Source organism: Alligator mississippiensis, chromosome 2 (genome assembly GCF_030867095.1).
Source record: "Alligator mississippiensis isolate rAllMis1 chromosome 2, rAllMis1, whole genome shotgun sequence".
NCBI lineage: Eukaryota > Metazoa > Chordata > Crocodylia > Alligatoridae > Alligator > Alligator mississippiensis.
In genome coordinates, this window is record NC_081825.1 from 260,239,729 (window position 1) to 260,263,915 (window position 24,187).

General features: G+C 41.1%; 1 protein-coding gene across 5 annotated transcripts in view; it reads left to right on the forward strand.

Moving 5' to 3' along the window:
- The window catches only part of MIA2 (MIA SH3 domain ER export factor 2), a 75,115-nt gene that overhangs the window by 44,928 nt on the left and 6,000 nt on the right, over positions 1-24,187 (forward strand). For all 5 annotated transcript variants that reach the window (XM_014611302.3, XM_014611301.3, XM_006268341.4 and 2 more), the window contains 13 exons: positions 3,868-3,990; positions 4,562-4,685; positions 5,077-5,123; positions 6,507-6,597; positions 7,951-8,089; positions 10,110-10,211; positions 12,358-12,418; positions 12,685-12,720; positions 14,565-14,632; positions 15,555-15,637; positions 16,018-16,146; positions 18,996-19,154; positions 21,623-21,754. In XM_014611302.3, coding sequence (XP_014466788.1) covers positions 3,868-3,990; positions 4,562-4,685; positions 5,077-5,123; positions 6,507-6,597; positions 7,951-8,089; positions 10,110-10,211; positions 12,358-12,418; positions 12,685-12,720; positions 14,565-14,632; positions 15,555-15,637; positions 16,018-16,146; positions 18,996-19,154; positions 21,623-21,754 — 1,294 coding nt within the window. The remainder of the gene's footprint in view (positions 1-3,867; positions 3,991-4,561; positions 4,686-5,076; positions 5,124-6,506; positions 6,598-7,950; positions 8,090-10,109; positions 10,212-12,357; positions 12,419-12,684; positions 12,721-14,564; positions 14,633-15,554; positions 15,638-16,017; positions 16,147-18,995; positions 19,155-21,622; positions 21,755-24,187) is intronic.

Here is a 24,187-nt window from a genome sequence, read left to right on the forward strand (position 1 = left end):
CATCCAAGTTGCTGATGAAGATGTTGAACAGTGTGGGCCTGAGGACCGAGCTCTGGGGAACCCCACTGCCCATATCCCTCCAAGTCGAAAATGACCCATCCACCACCATTCTCTGGGTGTGGCTTTCCAGCCAATTAGCAACCCATCTGACTGTGTAGGCACTGACACCACAGTCACCTAATTTTTTACTGAGAATGGGGTCAGAGACCATGTCGAAGGCCTTCCTAAATTTCAGAAAGACTGTGTCCACCGTGACACCTGCATCTAAGGATTTTGTGACCTGGTCGTAGAAGGCCACCAGGTTGGTCTGGCAGGACCTGCCTCTAATGAACCCATGTTGGTTGCCCCTAAGCATAATCTCCCCTGCTGGTTCCTTAAAGCAGTGGTGCTCAACTTTTGTGTTGGGTGGGCCAGATGGGTGGTAGCCAGTCCCTCTGTGGGCTGGAGGTCCTGATCTGACCTGGAGGGGCAGGGGAAGCATGGCCTGGCCCCAGCCGGGAACTGCAGGGGCAGCGGAGGGGGTGTGGCCCTGCTCCAGACAGGTCCCAGGGTTTGGGATTATTAATTGCCACTGCTCCTGTCAGTAGATTTCCTAATCTGACCCGTGCCTTAAAGTACAGCCACCTTTTAAAGAAGAGAAGTTGGTGATTACAGCTATTGCCAGCAGAAATCCTCTGAACAGTATTGAAATAAAGAAAGCTCTTTTATTTTCCTTCTAGTTTGTCACTCTGTCTGCACACTGCCGTGATTAGCATCTGACTTTTACTAGCTGAAAAGAAGCATAGTGTCAGGTGTTATCATTCATTTTATTTTTATCATGTTCTAGCAAATTGCCCGGCAAGAATCCCGGGGCGGCGAGGGGAAGGAACACGACAGAGGCCTGCGTTTGCTGCTGGCCCCCCGCCCCTGTCCCCCCAGCCTGGGGCTGCAGGTGCTCTCCGCCTTGCCGCTTTGGGCTGGGGCTGTTCCCTCCCCCACCGCTTTGGGCCGGGTCCTGAGCTGCTCCCTGCCTCCTCCCCCTCCCCACCCCTCCTCCCTGCTTAGGGCCGGTGGCAGCAGTCACAGCAGTTGCAGTGGGGGTCACAGTGGGGCTCAGCCACTGGTCACCCCCCTCCCCTTCCCGCTTTCCTCCCTCTGCTTTCCACAACCCTCCCTTCCTCCCCTCTTCCCTGCCGCCTCCCTCTCCCTGCTGACTGTTGCTGGGGGGTGCTCCAGCCCCTGGCTCCAAGGAGTGTGGGGCCGAGCCAGCACTGCTGGCTTCACCCCCCGGCTCCAGCCCCAATTCCTGCTGTTATGGCAGTGCTCTGCCATGTGGGGTGGGGCGAGGCCAGCGTTGCACAGCCAGTACCCCATGCCCCCGTCACCTCCAAGAGGGGGGGGGAGCCCAATGCCGCTGGTTTCGTTCCCCCCCCCCAACTCTGTCCCCTCTGTGATTGCTCCGGTCCCCATCATCCCCCCCTGCCTCCAAGGAGCAGGGTGGGGAGTTGAGGCCCCCCCCCGCTCTGGCCCCTTAGTCCCCACTGTCATGGCGGCGCTCCACCATGTGTCTCTCTCTGTCCAGAGCACTCTGATTGGCTGCTAAGGCAACCAATCAAAGTGCAAATAAAGCATTACAGACAGACAGACTAAGGTTTTTATAATATTAGAATTCTTTCTTTTGTGTGTTTGAATTTGTCATTGGGAAACTTTGTATTTAACTGCCATCTCTATTCTTATTTTTAGTAGAACTGGCTTTTCTTTATGGTCTGTTGATCAGTACAGAGTAGTTATTGCACTCTGTGAACCCAGTACCCTTTAAATTGTCATTTGCTTACTGTACAGCCTTCAACTGGACTTTTTGATGGCTTCTAGAACGAGTAATTTTTTTTTGTTTTTAAGTAATTTCTAAATAATTTCTTATACAGGTGTGGTTTAAATAAGAAATATATTGCAATGATGCTTGTTTTAATACTTTATGTGATAAAGTATAGCTATTTTTTTGCATTTTTGAAAATGAGATGCTCTGTATAATGTAACCTTCAGAAGTGTAGAACCCATCTGTTCTTTTCATTAAAAAATCAACAATCAATAATCTTTTTAGCATTTAAGGGGTTGGTTACATACAGCATGTACAACTTCCATTACAAAAAAGTCTCTTAAAATGCATACCTAAAATGACACTCTGAAGTGAAAAAATCCTTTAAGTTATGTGGTTGATCAGTTGTTGCATTCATTTTAATCAATAAAGAATTTCAGATATGTATGTGTGTGTATATATAAAGGCATGATATGATATAATATTACATTTCCTGATCATTGCTGGTTTGGGCTGAAAAAAATAAGTATTTCTCATCAGAAAAGAGTATAGAAAATATGTATAATTTCTCGGGAAGCTTTGGTCGCCGATTTGATTTGGCGGAGGTTCAGCCCTATTTTGGCAGCGAATCTCCGAATCCCAATTGAATCGGGAGACCCATTAAAAGGTCCAAATCGAATCTGAAGCCTCTGAATCAGTTTGGAAAAGATTCAGAGGGATTCAGAGATTTGGATCAGCCGGGGAGAGGCAGGCACAGCTGGGTGGCTTCAGGTTCTCCCATGGCTGCTCTGGCTGTGCCTGCCTCTCCCTAGGCGGGGGGAGCCATGGGAGAAGCCCCCATGGCTGCCCTGTCCGGCCTCAGCCTCCCAGCACTTAAAAGCCCTGCACTCACTGGCTGTAGAAAGGTCTGTGGGGGTTCTGGGGCCTCCTGGCAGAGCCGCACCCCGCACAGCCCCTGCTCCCTCGTTGCCTCGCCCCTGATGGCCCCCCCTCCCAGCCCCAGCAGTCTGGGAATAAAAAAAAACATGTACTCACTAGGAGTAGCAGCAGCTGTGGGGGCTCTGGGGCCATGTAGCAGAGCCCCCCTGCGCAGCCCCTGCTCCCTGATCTTCCCCCTCCCCCCTGGACAGCCCCACCCCTTATGGCAGACCAGCTGGGCCCAGCATCCCAGCAATTAAAAAAAAAAAAAGCCCCGCACTCACCAGATGCAGCAGCAGGGATCAGGGACTCTGAGGGCTCATGGCAGAGCCACTTCCTTCCCCCCCAGCGCAGTGCAGTCACCTGTAGCCCAGCAGCACTCAGCCCCAGCGGCCCCAGCTCCCAGGCAGTACACGGTGCCCTGCCAAGCTACGCTGCACCCGTATTATGGGGCAACTGCCGCATGGGTGCCAGGCAGTGGGAGGCGATCCCCACTGCCCCGCGCTGCACAGGGGAGCTCTGCCACAAGCCCTCAGAGGCCCTGATCCCCACTGCTGCAGCCAGGGGCTTTTTTTTCCTTAATTGCTGGGATGCTGAGCTGGGGGGGCGGGCAGCGGGGGTTGTGCAGGGTGGCTCTGCCACATGGCCCCAGAGCCCCCACAGCCACTGCTACTGCTGGTGAGTGCGGGGCTTTTTAAATTAAAAAAAAAAAAAATTTTAAGTGCCGGGAGGCTGGGGCCGGACAGCTATGGGGGCTTCTCCCGCAGCTTTCCCCGACAGATCCTAATCGCCAAATCAGTGCCGAATCTCCAATTCAGATTCGGCGGAATCGAATGGGGATGCTGATTTGAATTACTGTCTTCCAAATCCAAATTGAATACTTCTCTATTCACACAGGCCTAATAATTTCCTCTTTATTGCCTCATGGAAACTGAAGAATGGTTGCCTCTGAAATAAACTTTATATTGTTCTCTTGCCTAGATGTTAGTTCCAAGCTTCTCAGAGTTGCATTCTTTCAAGCATAGGTTGCCTGTGAGTACATAGTATCTGTAGGCTTGTTAATAGTTAGACTGAAAAACATATTTTGAGTGCTAGTCTTGATTTTTCATTTAATATTATAGTATCATATTGATCTAGTATACTTCTCTTTTTAGCTTTTACAAGAAGCTGAAGGGTGGGGTGAACGATTTAGTGAACTAAATGAACAAACAAAAATGTTTGAATCCTCAAAAGCAGATATGGAGGAAGCTTTGAAAAATAAGGAGAGTCAAGTCAAGGTAGGTTAATATATAAAACAGTGGTTTGGGTTATATAGCTTGACTTTAATTGTTAGGACCTGGATAGGCACAGCTGGGTGGCTTCAGGCTGCTCAGAACTTGCTTCTTGCAATAACTTTCCTTTACTCTTATTTTCTGTCTTTCTCAGCATATGGTTACTAATTTCTTATGCTGATGTTTGCTTTTTTTTATAATAAATGCTTTCTGTTACCTCTTTACTAACCACTTGTTGTCAGTGGTGCTTCGGATTCCAGAGAATCTGGCCATACAGGCTTGCTCAGTCTACAGAAAGAGGGATCAATCTTGTCTGAGCTCATGGCCATGGACAAGCCCTACTTTCCTCTGATATTGTGAAGTACATGTAGAGACTTCTCTGGGGCTTACCTTTTGGCAGGTCCTTTAATGGGACATGCAGAATCCTAGCTAAGGAATTACATTAATTTAATCAATGTGAAATGAATAGGGGAGAGAGAAAATTTGACTACTGTCCCAATCACATTGTCAGAGTCTTTCTTACTGCTAGTATATATTTTACTGTTTTTGTTTTGTGTTGTTTTCATATCGCATGTAGTCACTGACAGAATGCTTATTGAAGATGAAAGACTGGAGCTCAGCAATAAGGGAAGATGATGCCACTGAAGATAGTCACTGGGATACTGATACAAAGGGGGTAACAGAAAATGGAGAGCATCTAGGTACAGTAAAAAGAGCTTTCCACTTCAAAATGAACTATTATTCGGTGAATTATGACAACAAATTCCAGTAAAGCTTGTAGATAGATTAACCTCTTAAATGGTGAAGCAGAATTTCTTAACCCCACTTGCTAATGCATTTTAAATATGTGCTGGTATACAATACCAACTGCATCCAGCATTGCTGCTGATCTGATCTGTGGTCACCTGGAAAAAAAACTAAGTGTCTATGATAGCATGGTTGGGAACAAAGGAAGTGTTTTATATTAAAACCAAAACAAAGAAAACCAAAACACAAACATATTTTGGTAACTGAGAAGCCAACATTTATTCCTGTTGCAAACTCATTACAGTGACTCACTAATTGTACTGAAATGTCCCTCTTTCAAAACAGATGATCAACAAAAAAGAACTGTAAAGAAGCTGATCTACGCTGCTAAGGTATGTAGTAAGGTTACGATGTACTGATGATAAAAACTAGAGGAAAGAACAAGGGGAATAAATGAGATATAAAGTAAACTTTAAAAAATGCATGTAATCACACCAGTATATTTAATGCATATGAATCATTGCAACAGTATAAGCAAGGTTTGTGATATCTCAGCATTTTTAAAAGACTGTTGTCAAATCATTTTCTAAACTTGAGAAAAAAGTTTGATTTTTTTTTTTTTTAAATTATTAGAACATGTGCATTTGCTTTTAGAATCAGAAAATTAGGATTGGAAGGGACATCAGGAGGTCATCTAGTTGAACCCCCTGCTCAAAGCAGGACCACTCCCAACTAGATCATCTTAGCCAAAGATTTGTCTAGCCAGTTCTTAAAAACCTCCAAGGACAGAGAGTCCACAGCTTCTCTGAGTACCTTGTTCCAGTGTTTTACTACTCTCCTAGTGAGAGAGGTTTTTTCCTGATAGCTAACCTAAACTTCCCATGATGCAATGTGAGACCACTGCTCCTTGTTCTTTTATCTGAAAACAGTCTGGCTCCATCCTCTTTGGCACCCCGCCTTTAGGTAGTTGAAAGCTGCTATTAAATCCCCCCTCAGTCTTCTCTTCTCCAGACTAAACAAACCCGGTTCCTCAGACTGTCATCGTAAGTTTTGTGCCCCAGCCCCCTAATCATTTTTCTGCTGGACTCTCTAATTTGTCCATGTTCTTTCTGTAATGGGGGGCTCAAAACTAGACACAATACTCCAGAAGTGGCCTCACCAGCACTGAATAGAGGAGAATAATCTTCCCTTGATCTGCTGGCAGTGCTGCTACTAATGCAGCCCAGTCTGCCATTAGCCACTTTCACAATAAGGGCACACTGGCTCGTATTCAGCTTATTGTCCCCTGTAACACCCACGTCCTTTTCTGCAGAGCTGCTGCTTATCCAGTTGGTCCCCAGCCTATACTGGTGCATGGGATAGTTCTGTCCTACATGCAGGACTTTGCACTTGTCCTTAATGAACCACATAAGATTTCTTTTGGTTCAATAGTCCAATTTATCGAGGTCTCTCTGGATCTAAACCCTACCCTCCAGTACATCTACCACTCCCCCTAGCTTGCTGGTGTCTGCAGACTTGCTGAGGATACACTCTGTTCCATCTTCCAGGTCACTGATGAAAATAATGAACTAAATTGGCCTTAGGACCATCCTGAACCTGTCTGACACAAATAAAACGTTAGGTAGCTACATATCTCAGCATTAGACATTTAATTTTACAGACATAATACACTGCTATGCTAAAGAGAGTATTTACTTGGAAAATGAAAACAACTACCAATAGTCTTTATCCTTCCACTATGGTCTCACAATCAGTTTGCTTTTCACTTTTTATAGTTAAATGCTTGTTTAAAAACCCTGGAAACAGAAAGAAATCAAGTATATTCAAAACTGGATGATGAAAATAAAGCCAAAGAAGAGCTTGCAGGTAATCAAATTTTCATGTTTTATATGTTGTTTTTTAAAGTAATTTTTATTTTTTTAAATAAAAGAAGATGTTATGTTGATCAGTGTTATCATTTAAGTCAATTTTTATGAGAAAAACATAATAAGTTGTTACTAAAAGAATTATTCTGTTAGAAATCCATTTAATTTGTGTTGAAGTTCCTTAACCCTTTCAAAATTTGGTCTTAAAAAGTAAAGCAGCTAAAACAGCAAGAAATTATTTTATTTATGGAAATGTAACAGTTGTTGCTCAAAATGTATGCTTTTTATCTCTTCAAATTTAACAATTATATTTTAAGAAATGTAAATGTTTTGTAAAAGTTAGACTTAAAAAGGAAACCTTAATTTGAATTTTGAAACATTCTTAATAAGCATGTGGTTTCATTCATGCAGTTATATTGAGCTGAATATAACTTTCTTCTTAAAAAAAAATAACTTGCCTCTGAAAGTACAGATTCATCTTTTCCTTTGTACGAAGTCTGAGCCTTCATTTTAAAGAAAATATTTTAAAATAAATGCAGCATTAGATACAAAGTATTGGTAACTAGATGTCTGTTGCCCAAATAATACTGTCAGAAGGGAAACCCTATTTAAATGTTGTGTGGTGGGCAGTTATTTAGATTACTAGTGAATTGCCCATAAAAAATGATTGGGGGGGGCCAGGAGCGTTATGGACAAACAGATGGACTAAGTCAGATAGATATAGATATATATGATTTAACCAGCTTCTTAACTTCACTGAAGTTTCCTGAATTTACTGAAAAGAAGCATTGTTTGAGGCTCTGAAAAAATAGGATGACAGTGCTAATCTAAACCGTTATTTCAGGCTGTCTACTCTGAAGAAATCACTCTGTCAATTTAAAATTGGTTACATTTACAACCAGAAGTGGTGGTATAGAATTTGATTTTTAACACTAAAATTTAAAACTTAGATTATGGATCACAAAATTGCATCCTCTAAAGGAATACAGCTTTTTCAGCCATCCTCTTTTTTATTATAAAAGGTGAAATGGATAAATGGTCAAACCAAATCGAGACCAAAGCAAGTTTCTAGCAAATCTAGGGGTAGAATTGAGAACTTCTGATTCCTATCTTATAACCCACAATGCCACTTTAGTCAGTCTCTGGGTATTTATCAGTTTGGGTTTTTGTACAGATTGTGTATTGTAAGCAATTATTTTCCTACCCAGTTTCCCAAATCTAGGTCTGATGTCATTTAAAATTGCAAGTCAAGGACTTTTAATGCTTAATTGCTTTCTAAAATGGTTTCATTGTTTCAATTTAGTAAAATGCTCATTGTTCACTGTATATACCTGGCTGTCTCTAACTTTGACAGAACGCATTGAAAACCTCCAAAGTGAACAAGTTTCCTTGCAGTCTGAAAATGTACAATTTGAAAGTGAAGTACAGAAGCTTCAGCAAAAACTTAAAGTAATGACAGAGTTATATCAAGAAAATGAAATGAAACTTCACAGGTATAGGCACCACTATGTTTTTACATTAATGTGTTAATGAAAGATTAAGGGAAATTTGGGAAATTACTGAGGTGTATTTGGTAGCTGTGTTGGTCTGAGACAAAAAGACATACAGAAAACTAGAACTTTTGGTTCCAAAATGATCATTTTGGAACCAAGAGTTCTAGTTTTTTGTATGGGAAATTACTGGGTCTTTTTCAGGACCATATCAGTGAATATTATGGTATCTTATATTGAAAGATAATTATTACATAGCTTACATTAGCCACCAAGTCATAAGGAATCCAGATAAAAAGTATAGTAGAAATATAAAAATGGAGAATTTGTAGGAAGCTGGTATATAGCTGAACAAATTACTTGGATAATTTAAATCTAGGAATTTAAAATAGATTGGGAAGAGCAATGATATTAGTCTTACAATTGCTCTGGGTAAAAGGAAATTCTGCTTCGAGATGTTTTGATGGTAAACCTTTTTTGTATATTTACTACCCAAATAATTTTTTACTAACTTTTTCAAAGGAACTTTTCACATGCAAAAGTGTCTGTGCTCTGTGACATATAGTTTGTTTCAGCCTGTTAAACTTCTGACCTTTGTTTTTCTACCGTATTGAAAATAAATCCAGGCAAGCAAAAAACCAGCATTTGTAGAAGTAGAATAACATTTTAAAAGTTTGTGATATATATGGATAAGCTTGGCTTCAGACAAGGGGAAGAGTGAGAGGTAGTGCATGTAAATATGTTTTAAAAATTGGTCAATTAGGCTTCTAAGCCATGTGAGTGCTTTTGAAACATTTCCAGAAACTGGTTGTGTGTTTTAATGCTATCAGTTGATAGAATAGTCATAGAAAAATGTCTTTACAAATGTTCAAATCCTATATTGATGTTTCTCAGAGAAAAAAAAATTAACAAGCAATTAGAAAAAAACATGTTTATATTATGGAGCAAAAGATGTCAAAGTATAAATAGCCACTAATTTAAACATAAATACCTTAGTATTTTGAAGCAGTTATCCACTGAGTCTGTTCCACAGCCTATGCTACATAAATTAATGCATTTTGCACTAAACTTCAAAATAAAAAAAATTAGTAACAAAAAGGCACCCTTCAGTTCATGGTCTCTTAAGTAGAGCCTAGGATCAGATGAAACTTTGGTCAGGTGTGCAACAAAAATATGTAAATAGTTATTTTCTTTCTACTTTGTGGACAATCAACTGCTCTTTTAACAGTGAACTTTATCCTTTCTAGCAGAGACCTAGGAAGCCCCAATATGTTAGATGGGAGGCAGAAAAACATACAGAAGGAAGTGATGCACCCAGTGTGTACTCCCACTTGGGAGAAATAGGTGTTTATAGACAGGACTGAGCAAAAACCTAGGTCATCATTAGCATGTCCACCATTAAGCAGCCAAGTAACCAGGAACATTTGTGTAGGAGAATGGCCAGCGGTTCCTGTTATAACCTACATGCTGAATTAGTACTGTGAATGCTCTGCGGAGTTGCAGTATGTTGTCTGGTTGGCTGGAATGTAGATTTTGTCTTTCTCCAATGCTTGGGTAGTTCCCATCACAGAGCCTCAAAGGTTCTTGGTGGGGATGGTAAGAGATTGAGTTTGTCTAAGGCTTTCTTATTTTTAATAACAACAACAAAAAACCCAACCTGTGATCATTTGCAGAAGCAGTATGTTAACACAGAAAGGACTAGAAATGACCACTGCAAATTTGCTTAGCTTACTATTCAGAACATTCTCTGCTCTTGAAAAGTGTCTTGCTTGTCCTTGTTCTTTTGGACCTTACTATTTTCCAAGTTTTTCATGAAGAATGGCTAATAAATTAGGTGTAAACAAGTAAGAACTAATCACACTACTGTTTTTTCTAAGGAAGCTATTTCTATTACTATGAAAAATGTCACAGGTCACAGTGTTTCTCATTGTTGTTTAAGGTTGTTTTTGAGAAAATAATTGGAGAGCTATAGCTATTGCTTGTTTACCTAACCAAACCATATTGTATGGGCTTTTTTTAAAAGGAGATTAACAGTAGAGGAGAGAGAGCGCTTACAGAAAGAAGAGAAACTCTCTAAAGTAGATGAAAAAATTAATCATGCTGCTGAAGAACTAAACAGCTACAGGTATTTACAGATTTCCTTTGCTGTAATGTTTACAAAATACCACAGAGAGTTGGTAAATATTCCAGTTACAGTGCCTTGAAAATGAATATATTCCTTCAAAACCTTTGTATAATTATATACTACCTTTTTATATAAACAGATTCTTCCCATCAATATGTGATATCAGTATAGATAAAAGACAAACATAAGTCTGTTGGCAAGTTCTCTTGTAACAGGCTGATAATTATGAGTTACGTGGGTATTTGACAGGGTTTTTTCATGTAGCATGCTATATACACTGTTAGTAAAGTACTAAATATATGAATGAATAAAATTGGAAAATTAACAGATATATTCAACTTTTTCATTACATTTTAGTATTTTAAATATTCTGTTTTGTAGATGTCCATCTCTGGATGGTTTGCCATTTCACCTAAATGTTATAACTGGGTACAAAGTGTACCAGGTGATCCTTGTCACACCATTTTGGTGTGCAAAATGAGGTGGTGGATGGGTTTGCTAGCCCTGCTCTAATGGTACCTGAAATGTGTAGTGATTCCTTAAACTTCATATATGCATATATGAATGTAATGGGAGTTTTGAGCACAATTTCATGATTGATTCTTCAGGAGGTTTTGCTGAACAGTTTGATTGACCTGGTTACTGGACTTCAGACAGTGCTGCTGGCATGCTTATGAAACAAGTGGAAGTTCAATTTATTCAGAATACCAGCAACTATTCATTTCATGTTAGGACAAGTGTCAACCTGTAGGGCTGTCTTAAACCTTCTAAGACATTACTGGAAACAGTAAAACATTGAATAAATTGTATGCATGTTGGGCCCACTCCATGGGTCTGGTTGACGTGTGCATCACGCTTGGTCTGTAGAGTATGTATGTGGGAAGGTGGGAGAAGCAAAGAAAGGTGTGCATTGGTTCTTATATTTTTCTGATTCTGGAACACATTTTGGCCCCTGGAGCATTTTGCAGCAACGGCCTCAAGTGACAATTTTGGCAGTTAACAGTAGGAGTGCACAATTCTCCAGTCACAGCAGCTACCATATTTAAACAAATGTAAGACAACTTGGCATTTAAGAACACCCCCTCCCCAGTAATTAGATTATATACATGGGAAATTATAAAGTTGTTATAATTTTCCATGGTTAGAATCTAATTAGTAGGAAGGTCATCTTAAATTTGTCCCTCCCACAGCTGTGGCAGGTAAAGCAGTGGTGGGGGATGAGGTCAAACCACTGTCCCTTGCTTCCCTTTCCCCATGTCCACCTGTCCCTGCCCCTCTGTCCCCACACCCCCTGCTCCCTTCTGTAGGTGGCTCCCTCTTGAACCCTATGCCTGTGCCACTGCTCCTTGCCTCCCCACCTCCTGTTTCCCCTTGTAGCATGCCTCCTCCTTACCTTCTGCTGCAGTAGCTCTGCTCTGGCTCCAGCAGAACCATGGCCAGCCAAGCCTAGCCAGGGAAAAGCACCAGCAGTCTGGTGGGGGCTGGAAAGACTGGAGTTGGAGCAGAATATAAGGGGAGAGGGGGCAGCTGGGAGGAGGGGAACAGAGTGTAGGAGTGAAAGGCACAGGCATGAACTGGGGAGAAGGTGTGGGGAGGCAGGCGGCTGGTTCTTTTCTTCCTCCCTACCCCCAGCTACAGGGTCCCTATCTCACCAAACAAGCTTCAGCCTGGGGCTCAGGACCAAAGCCAGAGCTGAGCAGTTGGCTGCCTGCCCTGGGGTGGTACTTGAATCCAGGACAAGGCATCTTTTTTTTGCCACGCTGACGGGGGAATAAAATCTTGTCTTCGGTTTCAGTAAATATAGTATTATATTAGTATTGTTGTATAGTATTATATTAGTATTGTTGTAGGACTGGCTGTTCTAACTGTACACCACTGAAGGTCTTCATCTCTGCCAGAGGGTCTTAGCAGGCCTCATAAAAACCAACTGTTCTAAGTCACTTTTGCATTCAGTTGGGTCTAAGATTTAACATACCCCCCCACATGTATACCTTTCATTGTCCATTTAGACAGGCCTTGCTCTTAGATGACAAAATAATTTTGGTGCATAAACTCTTAAGCAGTTTCACTGTTAACAAAAGTATTTGCAATTGTTTTTATTCTTATGTTTATTACAGTGTTCTAAATCTTCTTATTTTCATGACAGACAACGAGCAAAAGATCTTGAAGAAGAGCTAGAAAAAACCATTCGCTCTTACCAGAGTCAGGTACATTTTTGTGGTGGGGGGTGGTATTATCTGCCATTGTGTTTTGGTTTTTACTTTAGTAATATCATCAGCTATAGTCTGATATAATTCCAGTTAGTTGACAGAGATTAACAAATGGTTGGGATTATTTTTAATTAGTTTGTAACTTCTCAGTTGTACCTTTGAGACCATATTAACTTTTGTAAGAGTGTAAGATTCTGTATTATGTATGCAGGAATAGGCTCAAGGCCTTTGTGATTGTCCTAATCAAGCTCTCTTTTTAATAGATTACTTCACATGAGAAGAAAGCTCATGATAATTGGGTAAGTTTACAAGTCCTGAAAAAATTCCACTGTTCCTCAGACTTCTAACTAGCTTTCAAAGTAGTTTAACTCTATGGGTATTTTTATGAACAATAATGAAATAATGAGTCGCTCAGAAATAATGAGTCACTCAGAAACCTGCTAACAAAAACTGTTATTAGATAAAACACTATCATTAGTTCAGGTCTGGTTAAATTTACCAGCAACATGCTGCATAATCACTTGCTGTAGAAGCAAATATACCACAGTAAGACATGATAATTTACAGATGTCCTCTGTTTTGTAAATACATTTCTGGGCCTCTTCAATGCCATTTTCATGCATTACTAACTTGTACTATATCTTATCTTAAACTTTATCTAACAGTAGAAGATGCTATGTCCTGTTCTGAGCAGGACATTTTGTTTCCTTGATTTCTGCTCCCTTCCTTAATATTGCAAGGTTCTTTTTTTATTTATCTTTTTAAGACGGAAAATGAACATCTATTTAATAAATACTCCAGTGCTACAGAGGATCTGCACATGATACAGTCCTATTGAAGTTTGTGGGAATGCAGGCTATGGTATTTTCAGTGGCTTTGGACTGTAATTTTTAAATAGTGGCTTCTTGATCTTAGACTGTAAAGTGGCTTCAGAGCAAACGTAGCTATAATACTTTATTTCAGTGGTTATAGGAAAATGTAAAGAAAGTATACGATCTTTAGCATAAGCACCTAAGTCTCAAAGCCACGATCCAAGGTCTTCCTGAGTGTTGCTGCCCATAGGTTTAGTGTAGTTAAGGTACATTAGTTTCTATAGTCAACAGCATACAGGGAGTGATGTGGCTGTCATGTCCAACAGCTTCTGATTCCCTGGCCAGAATTGTCAGCTTAGTGTAAATGGGTACCTGTGGCACAAGTCTTGAGTGGATTTTAACTTGGAGCTCTAACCTCTCTGCTACTGGGTCTGTTTAGGAGTCAGTCTACCAGACGCTAAATTATGCTATGAGCTACTTTTATATGGATTCTGTTGAGGCCAGTAGTGCGAGCACGTAACTAAGAAGAATCTGATGTTTTGTAAGATAAGCCAAATATTTTTTTATTTCAGAAAAGACCCAAAGCCTAGTATTTCATCCCCACTTCCTCTTACCCTTTTGGTCCATCCTGCCTGCACCTTTGTTTTAGAAACTTTTTGGAAACATGGGTGAATTTTAAATTATTTTAATGAGGGTCTTTCATTAGATTCCCAGGTCTTATCATTGAAAAGACAGGTATCACTCTGCATATTATTTGCTCTTTTAAAATTAACTTGAGACCTGATTTTTAATTGAATGCCTTCACTATCAATTTAAGATTATATTTCACTTGTAACACCTGTTTAGATTTTATAAGGACATTATTGCTGATAACACTACTTATCTGCTTTCTTCAGTGGCACTATTTTTTCAGATGGCAAAATCTTATGTGGAGTGTGGCTTTTTAGAATGAGATTCTGAGAAGACTGTGGTCATGTGGTTTAATTATTGACTACAGTGATCATGGGAAAACACAGAAAAATGGCACCACTCTTGTGATATGATCCAAAAAGTCTAGTAGTGGAGCTGCTAATGACTTATAATAATATATATGACACTTAATTCTGAGCTTGGTATCAAGTAAAATACCTAGGAGTTTTGGCTTAAATCAGAATTTCCCTGTGCATGTTAGCCAATGTTGCTGCATTTTAGAATGGTAAGTTAGAAGTCTTACAATGTTTTGGTTGAGAAGTTCTAATGTATATGCACATTTTGCATTTTTCTTTAAAAAAAATAATGGTACTTTAAATGTGAGGTATTTAATAAGTAGGGTTTTTTTACTTCCTCCAAAGCTGACAGCCCGGGCAGCAGAAAGACACCTCAATGACATAAGAAAAGAAAATGCACACAGCAGACAAAAGTAAGTACAGTAGTGTATGGATTCCAAACAAATATGTTGAACTATTTTTGTTCTTTCTAAATGAACTGGAGGAAAGCATAAAAACAGATGCAATCCATTTTCATATGGTGTGAGTACATTTGAAAATATGTGAGTTATTTTTTCAGATTGCGCATCACTTAATGTGTTGTGGCAGTTAATTAATTTTCAGTCTAATATGCTTAACTGAGGACTCCAAAGATTTGTAAAGATGTAGCTTGCCCTGTCTAATATTTTGTGATAATGGAAACATTTTAGAGGGCAGGAACATGCTGAATTGTTGAGATCCTAGACTGAGCAGGAGAGATCTCTTATCCTTATTATGATAGAAATTGTGCTAGGAACTGCACATTACACCGTTGGTCACAGCCTCTCTCCAAACTGTTGTTACATTTGTGGAAGATAGTGGAGTCCATCTTTGGTATAGGTACTGCCAGAGAGAATACTATAGTATTACAGTTGTTGAAAGAAGTGCACAAACCAGAACCTAGCTAGGGTTGTTCTATTTGTGTAAAATATTAAAATCAAATAGATCTTTCAGAAAAGAAACAAAAGCTTCACATCAGGAGCTTGTTAGTACATGTTATTAACCAGAAACATAGGTTACTGGATTATTACATGACTTTAAAATTAAGTACTGTTGTTTTTTTATAAGATGCCTTTTGACATGGGTTACATGTGAAAATAATTGCAAGGAGAAATATTGTAAGGAATTATTATATTCATAATTAGTACTATCTGTGACAATTATTCTTAATTGTAATTACCTAGTCTAGTATCTTTGATACCCACTAAGAAATGAAATTCCAGAAGACTTTTGTTTCACTAGAAATGTTAGTGAAACTGATGCATTACCCATAAACTCTTATACACTTTTCCAGCTATTTTTTGTTTTTATTTGTAGGCTAACCGAAACAGAATTTAAAGTTGAGCTTTTAGAGAAAGATCCTTTTGCTCTTGATGTTCCAGTTAGACCATTTGGAAGAGGTACAGTATTTTTTTTAAATGCAGCATCAAGTCCAACTCTTTTTTTTTTTCTCTCCTAAAAAAACAGTGCATACATATTTGTTGGAAGCTTAGGTGGCTATTTTGTATATATAAATGGCACTTTTTAAATAAAAGAATCTATTGTGTATAAGTCATTTCAACATTTTTTTTCTGGGTATTTTGTCTAAAAGAATTTTTAAATGTCTTTGAAAGCAGACTGAATATAACACACAGTAGGTCCATTCTAAAACATACCACCACAAAACTCATTTTGCTTCTGACTAAAATTTAGTTTTAAATTTGAAGTAAAAAGTACACTGTATGTACAATCTATTACCACTGACTTTGTGAACTTGAGTATTTTGTTTTAACTATTCCAGAGCATTCCCCATATGGACCCTCACCAATGGGCCGGCCTTCATCTGAAACAAGAGCTTTTCTTTCCCCTCCAACACTGTTAGAGGGTCCTTTAAGACTTTCACCTATACTTCCAGGTGGAGGAGGAAGAGGTACAATTCTTAAATTTGAAAACGTATCTATTCTGGATTTCTCTCTCCTCTATTACAAATCTATTCCACTCTTTTTTTTCTCTTGATGGTAACCTAAAAAAGCAGTAAGACAGCCAGTTCAGTATAAAATAAATTCCCATGATAAACTTGAAAATTTATTTTCCCACAATTTTTTTGATCACTGATAGACATAATAGCAACAACAATAATGGAATATTCAGTTGTGGCTTTAATCCTTGGCACTGCTGTGTGGAAACACTTGGTTGTAGATAACTGAACTGCCAAACTTGGTCTCTTTTTGTTTTTAATTTTTTTTTGGTATTCTCAGACAAATGGTGCTTAGCATAGACCCTTTCGAGGGGTAGAATTTCCTATTCAGTATTTATTCGAAGATCAGCAGTGAAGTTGGGTGATTGCATCATTCGTTTCTTGGATAGAAACTGCCTTCTCAAAGAGCAATAACTTATAGCTTGTTGAGGAAGGAGCTCCTGCATTCCAAAAGAATGATAAAAGGACCTATGGTGTCTTGTGAGAAATTGGTTTCAAGTGGGGTCTGAAATATAGGGGACCTTCCCTCATCTTGGTCCAAATCTGCTGTAGTTGTAGTACAAGGGGATAGCTCCATCCCAAGGATGAAGGAGAGAAGAAGGAAAGGCAGGTGAGCAAGAGAACTCTGGCTCTTGCTTTCTCCATATCTTCCAGAGGGATGTGGTTAAGGGAATTTAAAACTCTTTTCCATCTAGAAGAGAAATGGAGGTAAAATGAAGTTGTTTTGGGCAAGTGCTATTTAATGAGCCTGGGCTACTTTTTCCTGCCCTTAGCTCCAATTATTTGTATCTTGGGTATGTCTGGCCCTTAATCAATTATTTTTGCCTGTGAATAAGGGCATATAGGCAGTCCTCAGACTTACGACACAATTGGTTCCTGAAAACTGCATCTTAAGTTGAAATGTTGTAACTTGGAACTGATTTTCCCATAGGAAACAATGTTGTAAGTGGGGGGTTGGTTTCTGAACCAAGTCCCGATACCCTGTTTTCACCAAAAATAACCCACAATTTTGTACTCGATAAATTATAGATGAGTAATATAGCTACATTAATGTATTTATATTGTAAATAGCAATCATATTGATTTGGAAGGGCTTCTTTAAGGTGACTTTGCTGGACTTTTTGAAGGGTTCTTGGCTGGAGTCTTCTCAGGAGTCTTGGCTGTAAGTTTTTTGGAGTCTTGTCTGGTTTCTTAAAGGAAGTGTCCAAGGAAGTTTGGACAGATGTCCTCCGGGGAGATGAGCAACGCAGCCAACTTGTTTGCTGGTGTGGTGTCAGATCAAGCGTTGGAAAGCTGAAACAGGATGTCAGTTTATAAACATTGCAATGTAAAACATAATTCGAAAATGTTGTAAGTCGAGGACTATCTGTACCCCTAATTTAGGCATGGTTGAGGTTCTTGTTCGTCAAGACAAGTAAAATGAAGCAAGATGAGAAATCTGAATGATTAAACTTAATATTACAAAACTTTTCTTAAAGACCAATATTGTTCATTAACTCATTTAAAATTAGCAAATCACGTTCTAAGAAGTCAAAAAAATGTAGAGGACAGTTTGAAATTTCAATTTTAACTATTAATTTACAATATGATCTCTTAATTAACAATATATAATTATATAAATACGGCATATAGTTGAGGTAATTAATTTTATATATAGCTTTGTGTTAAAAACCATCTTCAGACTTGTCTTAAATAAGATGTCAGACTTAACTACTGAATGTTTTTTCTTTAAACCTATTAATAGTGGCTTAAGTAATATGGCTGATTCTGGAGAGGAGAAAAGAAAGTTTATACAAGCAGACTTAAAAGTGCAACTGTACTGTGACTGTATATTCATAGTCACATTTGCTTATTTCAGTGACAAAAATAAATATCTACCTTTTATTTGCACAGCGGTCTAGCTATAGGAGAAGAAATAGCTTGTTAACAAAATTGTTAACTAACCTTTAATTGCTTTAATGGCTTTTGTTCTCTTTTCTGTTTTATGCAAGAAATGAAAGTCAAACTTTGCTCTATTCTAGACTCAATTTGAAATGTTGAAAATTGGGAAAAACTACTGGAGTGAAAAAGGCATTATGGAGTCTATGCCCTTTTTCAGAGCAAATTACACTTTAAAGAAAACCATAACTTAATTTTAAGTCAGTTTAAAACAAAGTTATTAGAATAGCTTCAGGTGTTGCCCCTGAAATCCATTTCTGATTTTTTGGTGGTCTTATTGCATTTAAAATTCCTTTTTTTTTCTAAACAAGGAAACTCTTGTTACTGCTCCTATCCCTTTTGGGGGCTTTTCATACAATGAGGGTATTCATTGTCAGAATAGCAGTTTAAAATATTTAGTGAGGTTTTTCAAAGTTCATTTAATCTTTTAATGTGACAGTGTCACTTTAAACAGGCTGACATTGAGGGGAAGATTTACTAGAAATGTGCCGGTTTCTTCAATCAGCATAATGAGGATTATAATAAGCTGCTTTTTAAATAAGAGGTGACATACTGAACATACTTTTGTTCAATTAAGCTTATATTCCTCTACCCCATCCCAAAATCATCCTAGATTTTTAAACACTTCCAGTAAACGTGATACCTGAGCTGACGCAGGAATACATGAACAGTTGAGTAGTGGATAAAGACAATTTGCTCACTGGAGAGTCCCATTGGAACTATGCATCCTCCACATCTTTTAAGTTTTTCCACTTCTGTGTGATTTTTTTTTTTTTTTCCTTCTCACTTTCAGATCTAAGACTCCTGCAGTAGATGATTAAAATATTTGGATAAATTGGTATCTTTCTTGTTTCTTTAATTAGGATCAAGAGGACCAGGGAATCCAGCCATGTATGAAGGTGCTAATGAAAGAGGAGAGTTGATTTCTGATAGGTTGTCTGATCCCCATAGACCGCCTTCAGATACTGGGTCTTTGTCACCTCCATGGGATAGGGATCGCAGGATAATTCTGCCTCCAACAGGTAAATAAATCTCTAGAGCCATCTGGTATTTTGTAAAAAATGTTATGAAAAGGATACTGGAAACTGACTTTTTTTATTCAGATACTAGATCTTTTTTAAACAAGTATAGCCACTGTTTTCTGTCTGCCTTTGTGAAACATGACTCTGTTTTCTATGCATCTTAGAAGGTGTGCTGCCACACTTAACAGGGTCTCTTTATACTGGAGCAGAGTGTTTTTATGATGTGCTCAACATAAAATTCGTCTATAAAATAACTGGGTGCTTGTAGTTAAAATTCTGAGTGTTATTTTATTACAGGCTTGTTTTATGCATTAGAAATTCAAGACCTGTGTACTCTGGAAGCTTCTTGGAGAACTAGTGGAATAATGACATCACAAGGCCAAAAGGCATCACTAAAAGTACTAGTACTGAACTAGGAGCAAATGTGCGCACAGTGGCTTTTTTAATAAAGGCAGGTAGCAATGTAAAATATAATAAGCTCTTTTTCTAAAAGCACATTGTCTATGATGTAAAAGGGTTATCTGAACTGCTGACAACATTTTTGGTGTTAGTTCTTATGTTGCCTGCTAACCTCAGTTATTTCCTTTTTGCATTAAAGAAGGGCTTTGTTAAAGATTGAGTCACCTTTTCTTTTTCAACTAATGCATTTAATGGGAACAATGAACTTTTCCCCCAGACTCCACTCTCACTCTTTGGGAAAATCTGCAACCACCAAATAGACATTTTCATGTTTAAAAAGCAAGTGAGGAGAAAAAAATGCACTCTTCCAGAGTATCTACGTACATCAGGGGTGTCCAACCTTTTTGAATGTGGGGCCGGATCACAAACTTTTTACCACCCAGTGGGCTGGTGAGCCATATTCAAAGACCTCACAGGAAGTGACATCACATCAGGAAGTGATGTCACGTGACCTTTGACACCAGTGAAGTTGCAGGAAGTGACAATGAAATGGGTTTGCTCTGCACGGGAACTTATCTTGTGCCTCCGTCTGCCCTGGCCTGGCCCCGAGGTGCCCCCAGCTTTGCACGGGAACTTACCCCTTCCTCCATCCGGCCCGGCCCGGCCCCGAGGTGCCCCCAGCTCTGCACGGGAACTTACCCCGTGCCTCCAACCACCACACGTGGGCAGGGTGCAGGCCATGCTGCAGCTCCCCCAGCCACATGCCAGGGGCAAGGGGCGGAGCCCATCCCCAGCTTGTCCAATCAGGCGTGGCTGGGGCAGCTGCGGCAGGACCCGGCTCACTGATGAGCCGAGCCCCACAGGGGTAAGCAGCTCCCCTCCCCTCGCTGCCAGCTGGGGCCCACAGGCCTGCCTTGCTGCTGCCCCGCTGTGGCTCTGCGCTCTGCTGCTGATCTGTGGTCTGTTGCCGTGGCTGCTCACTCTGTGGTGGCGCCGGTGCAGCCTCCACCACCGTGGCTCCACTGCCATGGCTCTGCGCTCTGTGGCGGCCCTGCCGCTGTGGCGGCTCCGCGCTCTGCTGTCACCACGGGCCAGATAAAACGGCTTGGCGGGCTGCATGTTGGACAAGTCTGGTGTACGTTGTCAAGTAAAAATAGGCTCAAATGGAATTAAAAAAAACTTCAGATCACCTTTTAGAGCACAATGCTGACACAACTTGAATATAAGCACTGTGATCATAATGAAGTAGGATACACTAAGTTAGAAGCAAAGCCAAAGTCATAAAAGTCAAACTTCATTTATATTGAGCACATCATATATTTGAGATTATATGGTGATTATTTTAACATAGACCTTGATTCAGCTATTTAACATATGCAAATAAACCATTGCACCCTGGCAGTGCCCCATCCATTACAGTTTGCATACTAGGAGTGTGTTGTTTGACACCCCTGATTTACAGCATGCTAAAACATCTGGCCCACAGGGCTTTTTCTGGCCCAATGACTTGCTTTATTGCTTCAGGATCTAGCTTGTGAGGTGGATTAGTGCTGCTCCCACTGCACTGACGGGCCTCTGTGCCACTGTGCTGAATTTCCAGTTTTCAGTCCCAGTTCTGCATGCAAATTGGCAGCAGAGTCGGGTGGTGAGTTGCAGTGGCATTAAGGCCTGTGCCACAGGCTGTGGCAGCACAACAGCTCTGGGAACTGTGCTGAGAAGTCCCCTGGTCCAGACCTGGAGGTGGGTCATCTGGCTTGCAAGAAATCCTGCAGCCTGGATCCAGTTGACCAGCTCATTTGAGTTTGACAGCCCTGCTATAAACAATGTGTATATATGATAGAATTTGATGTCTCTAGCTTCCAGGTGTAAATTGTTAGGATTGTACCTGCATGGTTGAGTTTCGTATTTCAAGACCATTTCCCTGTATTGATTTTATACGTTAATCTGGGTGTTTATTTAAGAAATCCAAAAGAGAAACTGGTAGGCATGTAATTTAAACCAAAAAGAAAAAGACCCTATACCTTTGAGAGTCTTCACTGAACTACCTCCTGTGATTTATTGAATGGTAGGTCAGCCGTATAATGATCCAGCTCTTCCTCCTCGGAGACCAGAGCGATTTTATTCTAGTCCCCCAAACTCTGGAAGACTTTCTGGACCAGCAGAACTACGGAGCTATAACTTGCAGCCTTTTGATAAACCAGGTAGGGATTACTTTAATCTGGTTCCATCATGTTATTCAGTGACAGATCTTACTGTGATATTATGGAAAAATCATGGAGCCAGATCCTCAAGGAATCGGTTTCTAATGGAGAAGTCAGTCCTTTGGATATATTGCTAAGTGTCCCCTAATTTTGGGTGCTCAGCTTTGAGACATGTAGGCCTTGCCTTTTCAGAGTACTTCCTATTTTCCATGTCCTTGTATATTTCATAGATTCATAGATGTTGGGGTCGGAAGGAACCTCAACAGATCATCGAGTCCAACCCCCTGCCCTGGGCAGGAAGGAGTGCTGGGGTCAGATGACCCCAGCCAGATGCCTATTCAGCCTTCTCTTAAAGACCCCCAAAGTAAAGGAGAGCACCACCTCCCTTGGGAGCCCATTCCAAATTCTGGCCACCCTTACTGTGAAGAAGTTCTTCCTGATGGCCAACCTAAATCTACCCTCTGTCAGTTTGTGACCATAGTTCCTTGTTATCGCAAGAGATACATCTGCAGAATAGAGCATTTCCAGTTCTTTGTTGCGCCCCCACTAATGAACTTGTAGGCGGCCATAAGATCACCTCTCAGTCTTCTCTTGCGGAGGCTGAAGAGATCCAGGTCCCTTAGTCTTCTCCTCATAGGGCTTGGCCTGCAAACCCTTAACCATACAAGTGGCCCTCCTCTGGACCCTCTCAAGGTTATCCACATCCTTCTTAAAGTACGGCATCCAATACTGGATGCAGTACTCCAATTGTGGTCTGACCAATGCCACATGAAGGGGAAGTATCACCTCCTTGGCTCTATTTGTCAAGCATCTACTGATGCATGATAAAGTGTGGTTAGAGAAGGGCAACTCGTATGGTCAAGGGCCTGCAGACCAAGCCCTATGAGGAGAGACTAGAGAAACTGGACCTTTTCAGCCTCTGCAAGAGAAGGTTGAGAGGCGACCTTGTGGCTGCCTTTAAGTTCATCACGGGGGCACAGAAGGGAATTGGTGAGTATTTATTCACCAAGGCGCCCCCGGGGGTTACAAGAAACAATGGCCACAAGCTAGCAGAGAGCAGATTTAGATTGGACATTAGGAAGAACTTCTTCACAGTTCGAGTGGCCAAGGTCTGGAACGGGCTCCCAAGGGAGGTGGTGCTCTCCCCTACCCTGGGGGTCTTCAAGTGGAGGTTAGATGAGCATCTAGCTGGGGTCATCTAGACCCAGCACTCTTTCCTGCTTATGCAGGGGGTCGGACTCGATGATCTATTGAGGTCCCTTCCGACCCTAACATCTATGAATCTATGAATTGTACTGGTTTTCTTTCAAATCCCTCTCCTCTCTTTCCTCTAAGAGGACTTCGCTTCTTAGAGAGAGTGCCAGTTTCAGACTGGAGATCAAATGTATCTCTGCATTTGAAAAACAGATACAGCACAAGTAACAAGAAGAGAGTATGGGGAAAGTTGTACTACTCTTCCTTAATCCTGACCCAGGATTTGATCCAAAAGAGGGACACTGTCTGTCTCTGTGGTTGTTTCTGAAATTGTTGACAGCCATGTCTGTTACAGCAGCCATCTTTGAAGGAGGTCTTCACCCTGAAGTAGGACAGACCACAGCAAAGCTTAGTGGGTTAGATGGTCTGTACTAAATGTGTTCCTAGGAAGAAAGGAACAGAAACAGCAAAATCAGGAGCAGAGGTTTTCAACCTTTTTTAACAAGTGTACCCCTTCTGTCTCAGTTTCAGCTCATGTACTCCTTTATATTAAAATTATGGGGGGAGGGGGGGTTGAGCACATGCATGCACCCCCCCATGCCCCAGCAGGTAAATCTGTTGGGGAAGGGAAAGGGCCATGGGGGGTGCAGATCAAGGCCCCTGTGGTGAGGGAGGGAGTGGAGCTCAGACAGGGGCAGCGGCTGGGGTGAATGGGGCCCTGGCTGGGCAGGTCATGGGATAATCGGAGCCTGGGCAGTTTGTCCAGGGTTGTGGGGGCAGCTCTCGCCACTGCACGGTCCCTGGGGGAGGTCCAGGGGGCATGTGCCCTCCTGATCAGTGTGTGGGATGGAGGTGGCTGCCGCTGCACACTGCGCTTTGCATGCCACTGCAGCTGCCCTAGGAGTGGTGTGATGCCACATGTGTCCCACTGTCAGGCGGGCAGGGGGCACAGCACAACCTGGTGACAGCAGGCATGTGGTGTCGCGCTGCTCCCAGAGCTGCTGCAGCAGTGCACAAAGCCCAGCATACAGTGGCAGCCGCCTCAGCCCCACGCAGAGATTTGGGGAGACAGACATGCTCCCCAGGCCTCTGCCAGGGTACATGCAGCAGCGGGAGCCCCCCATGACCTTTTTAAGTGCCCCTAGGGGTACACGTACCCCCAGTTGACAACCACTGATCAGGAGAGTAAAGACTTGCTTGGCCATACAGAATTTAAAGTGCAGCAGGGGTCATAACCAT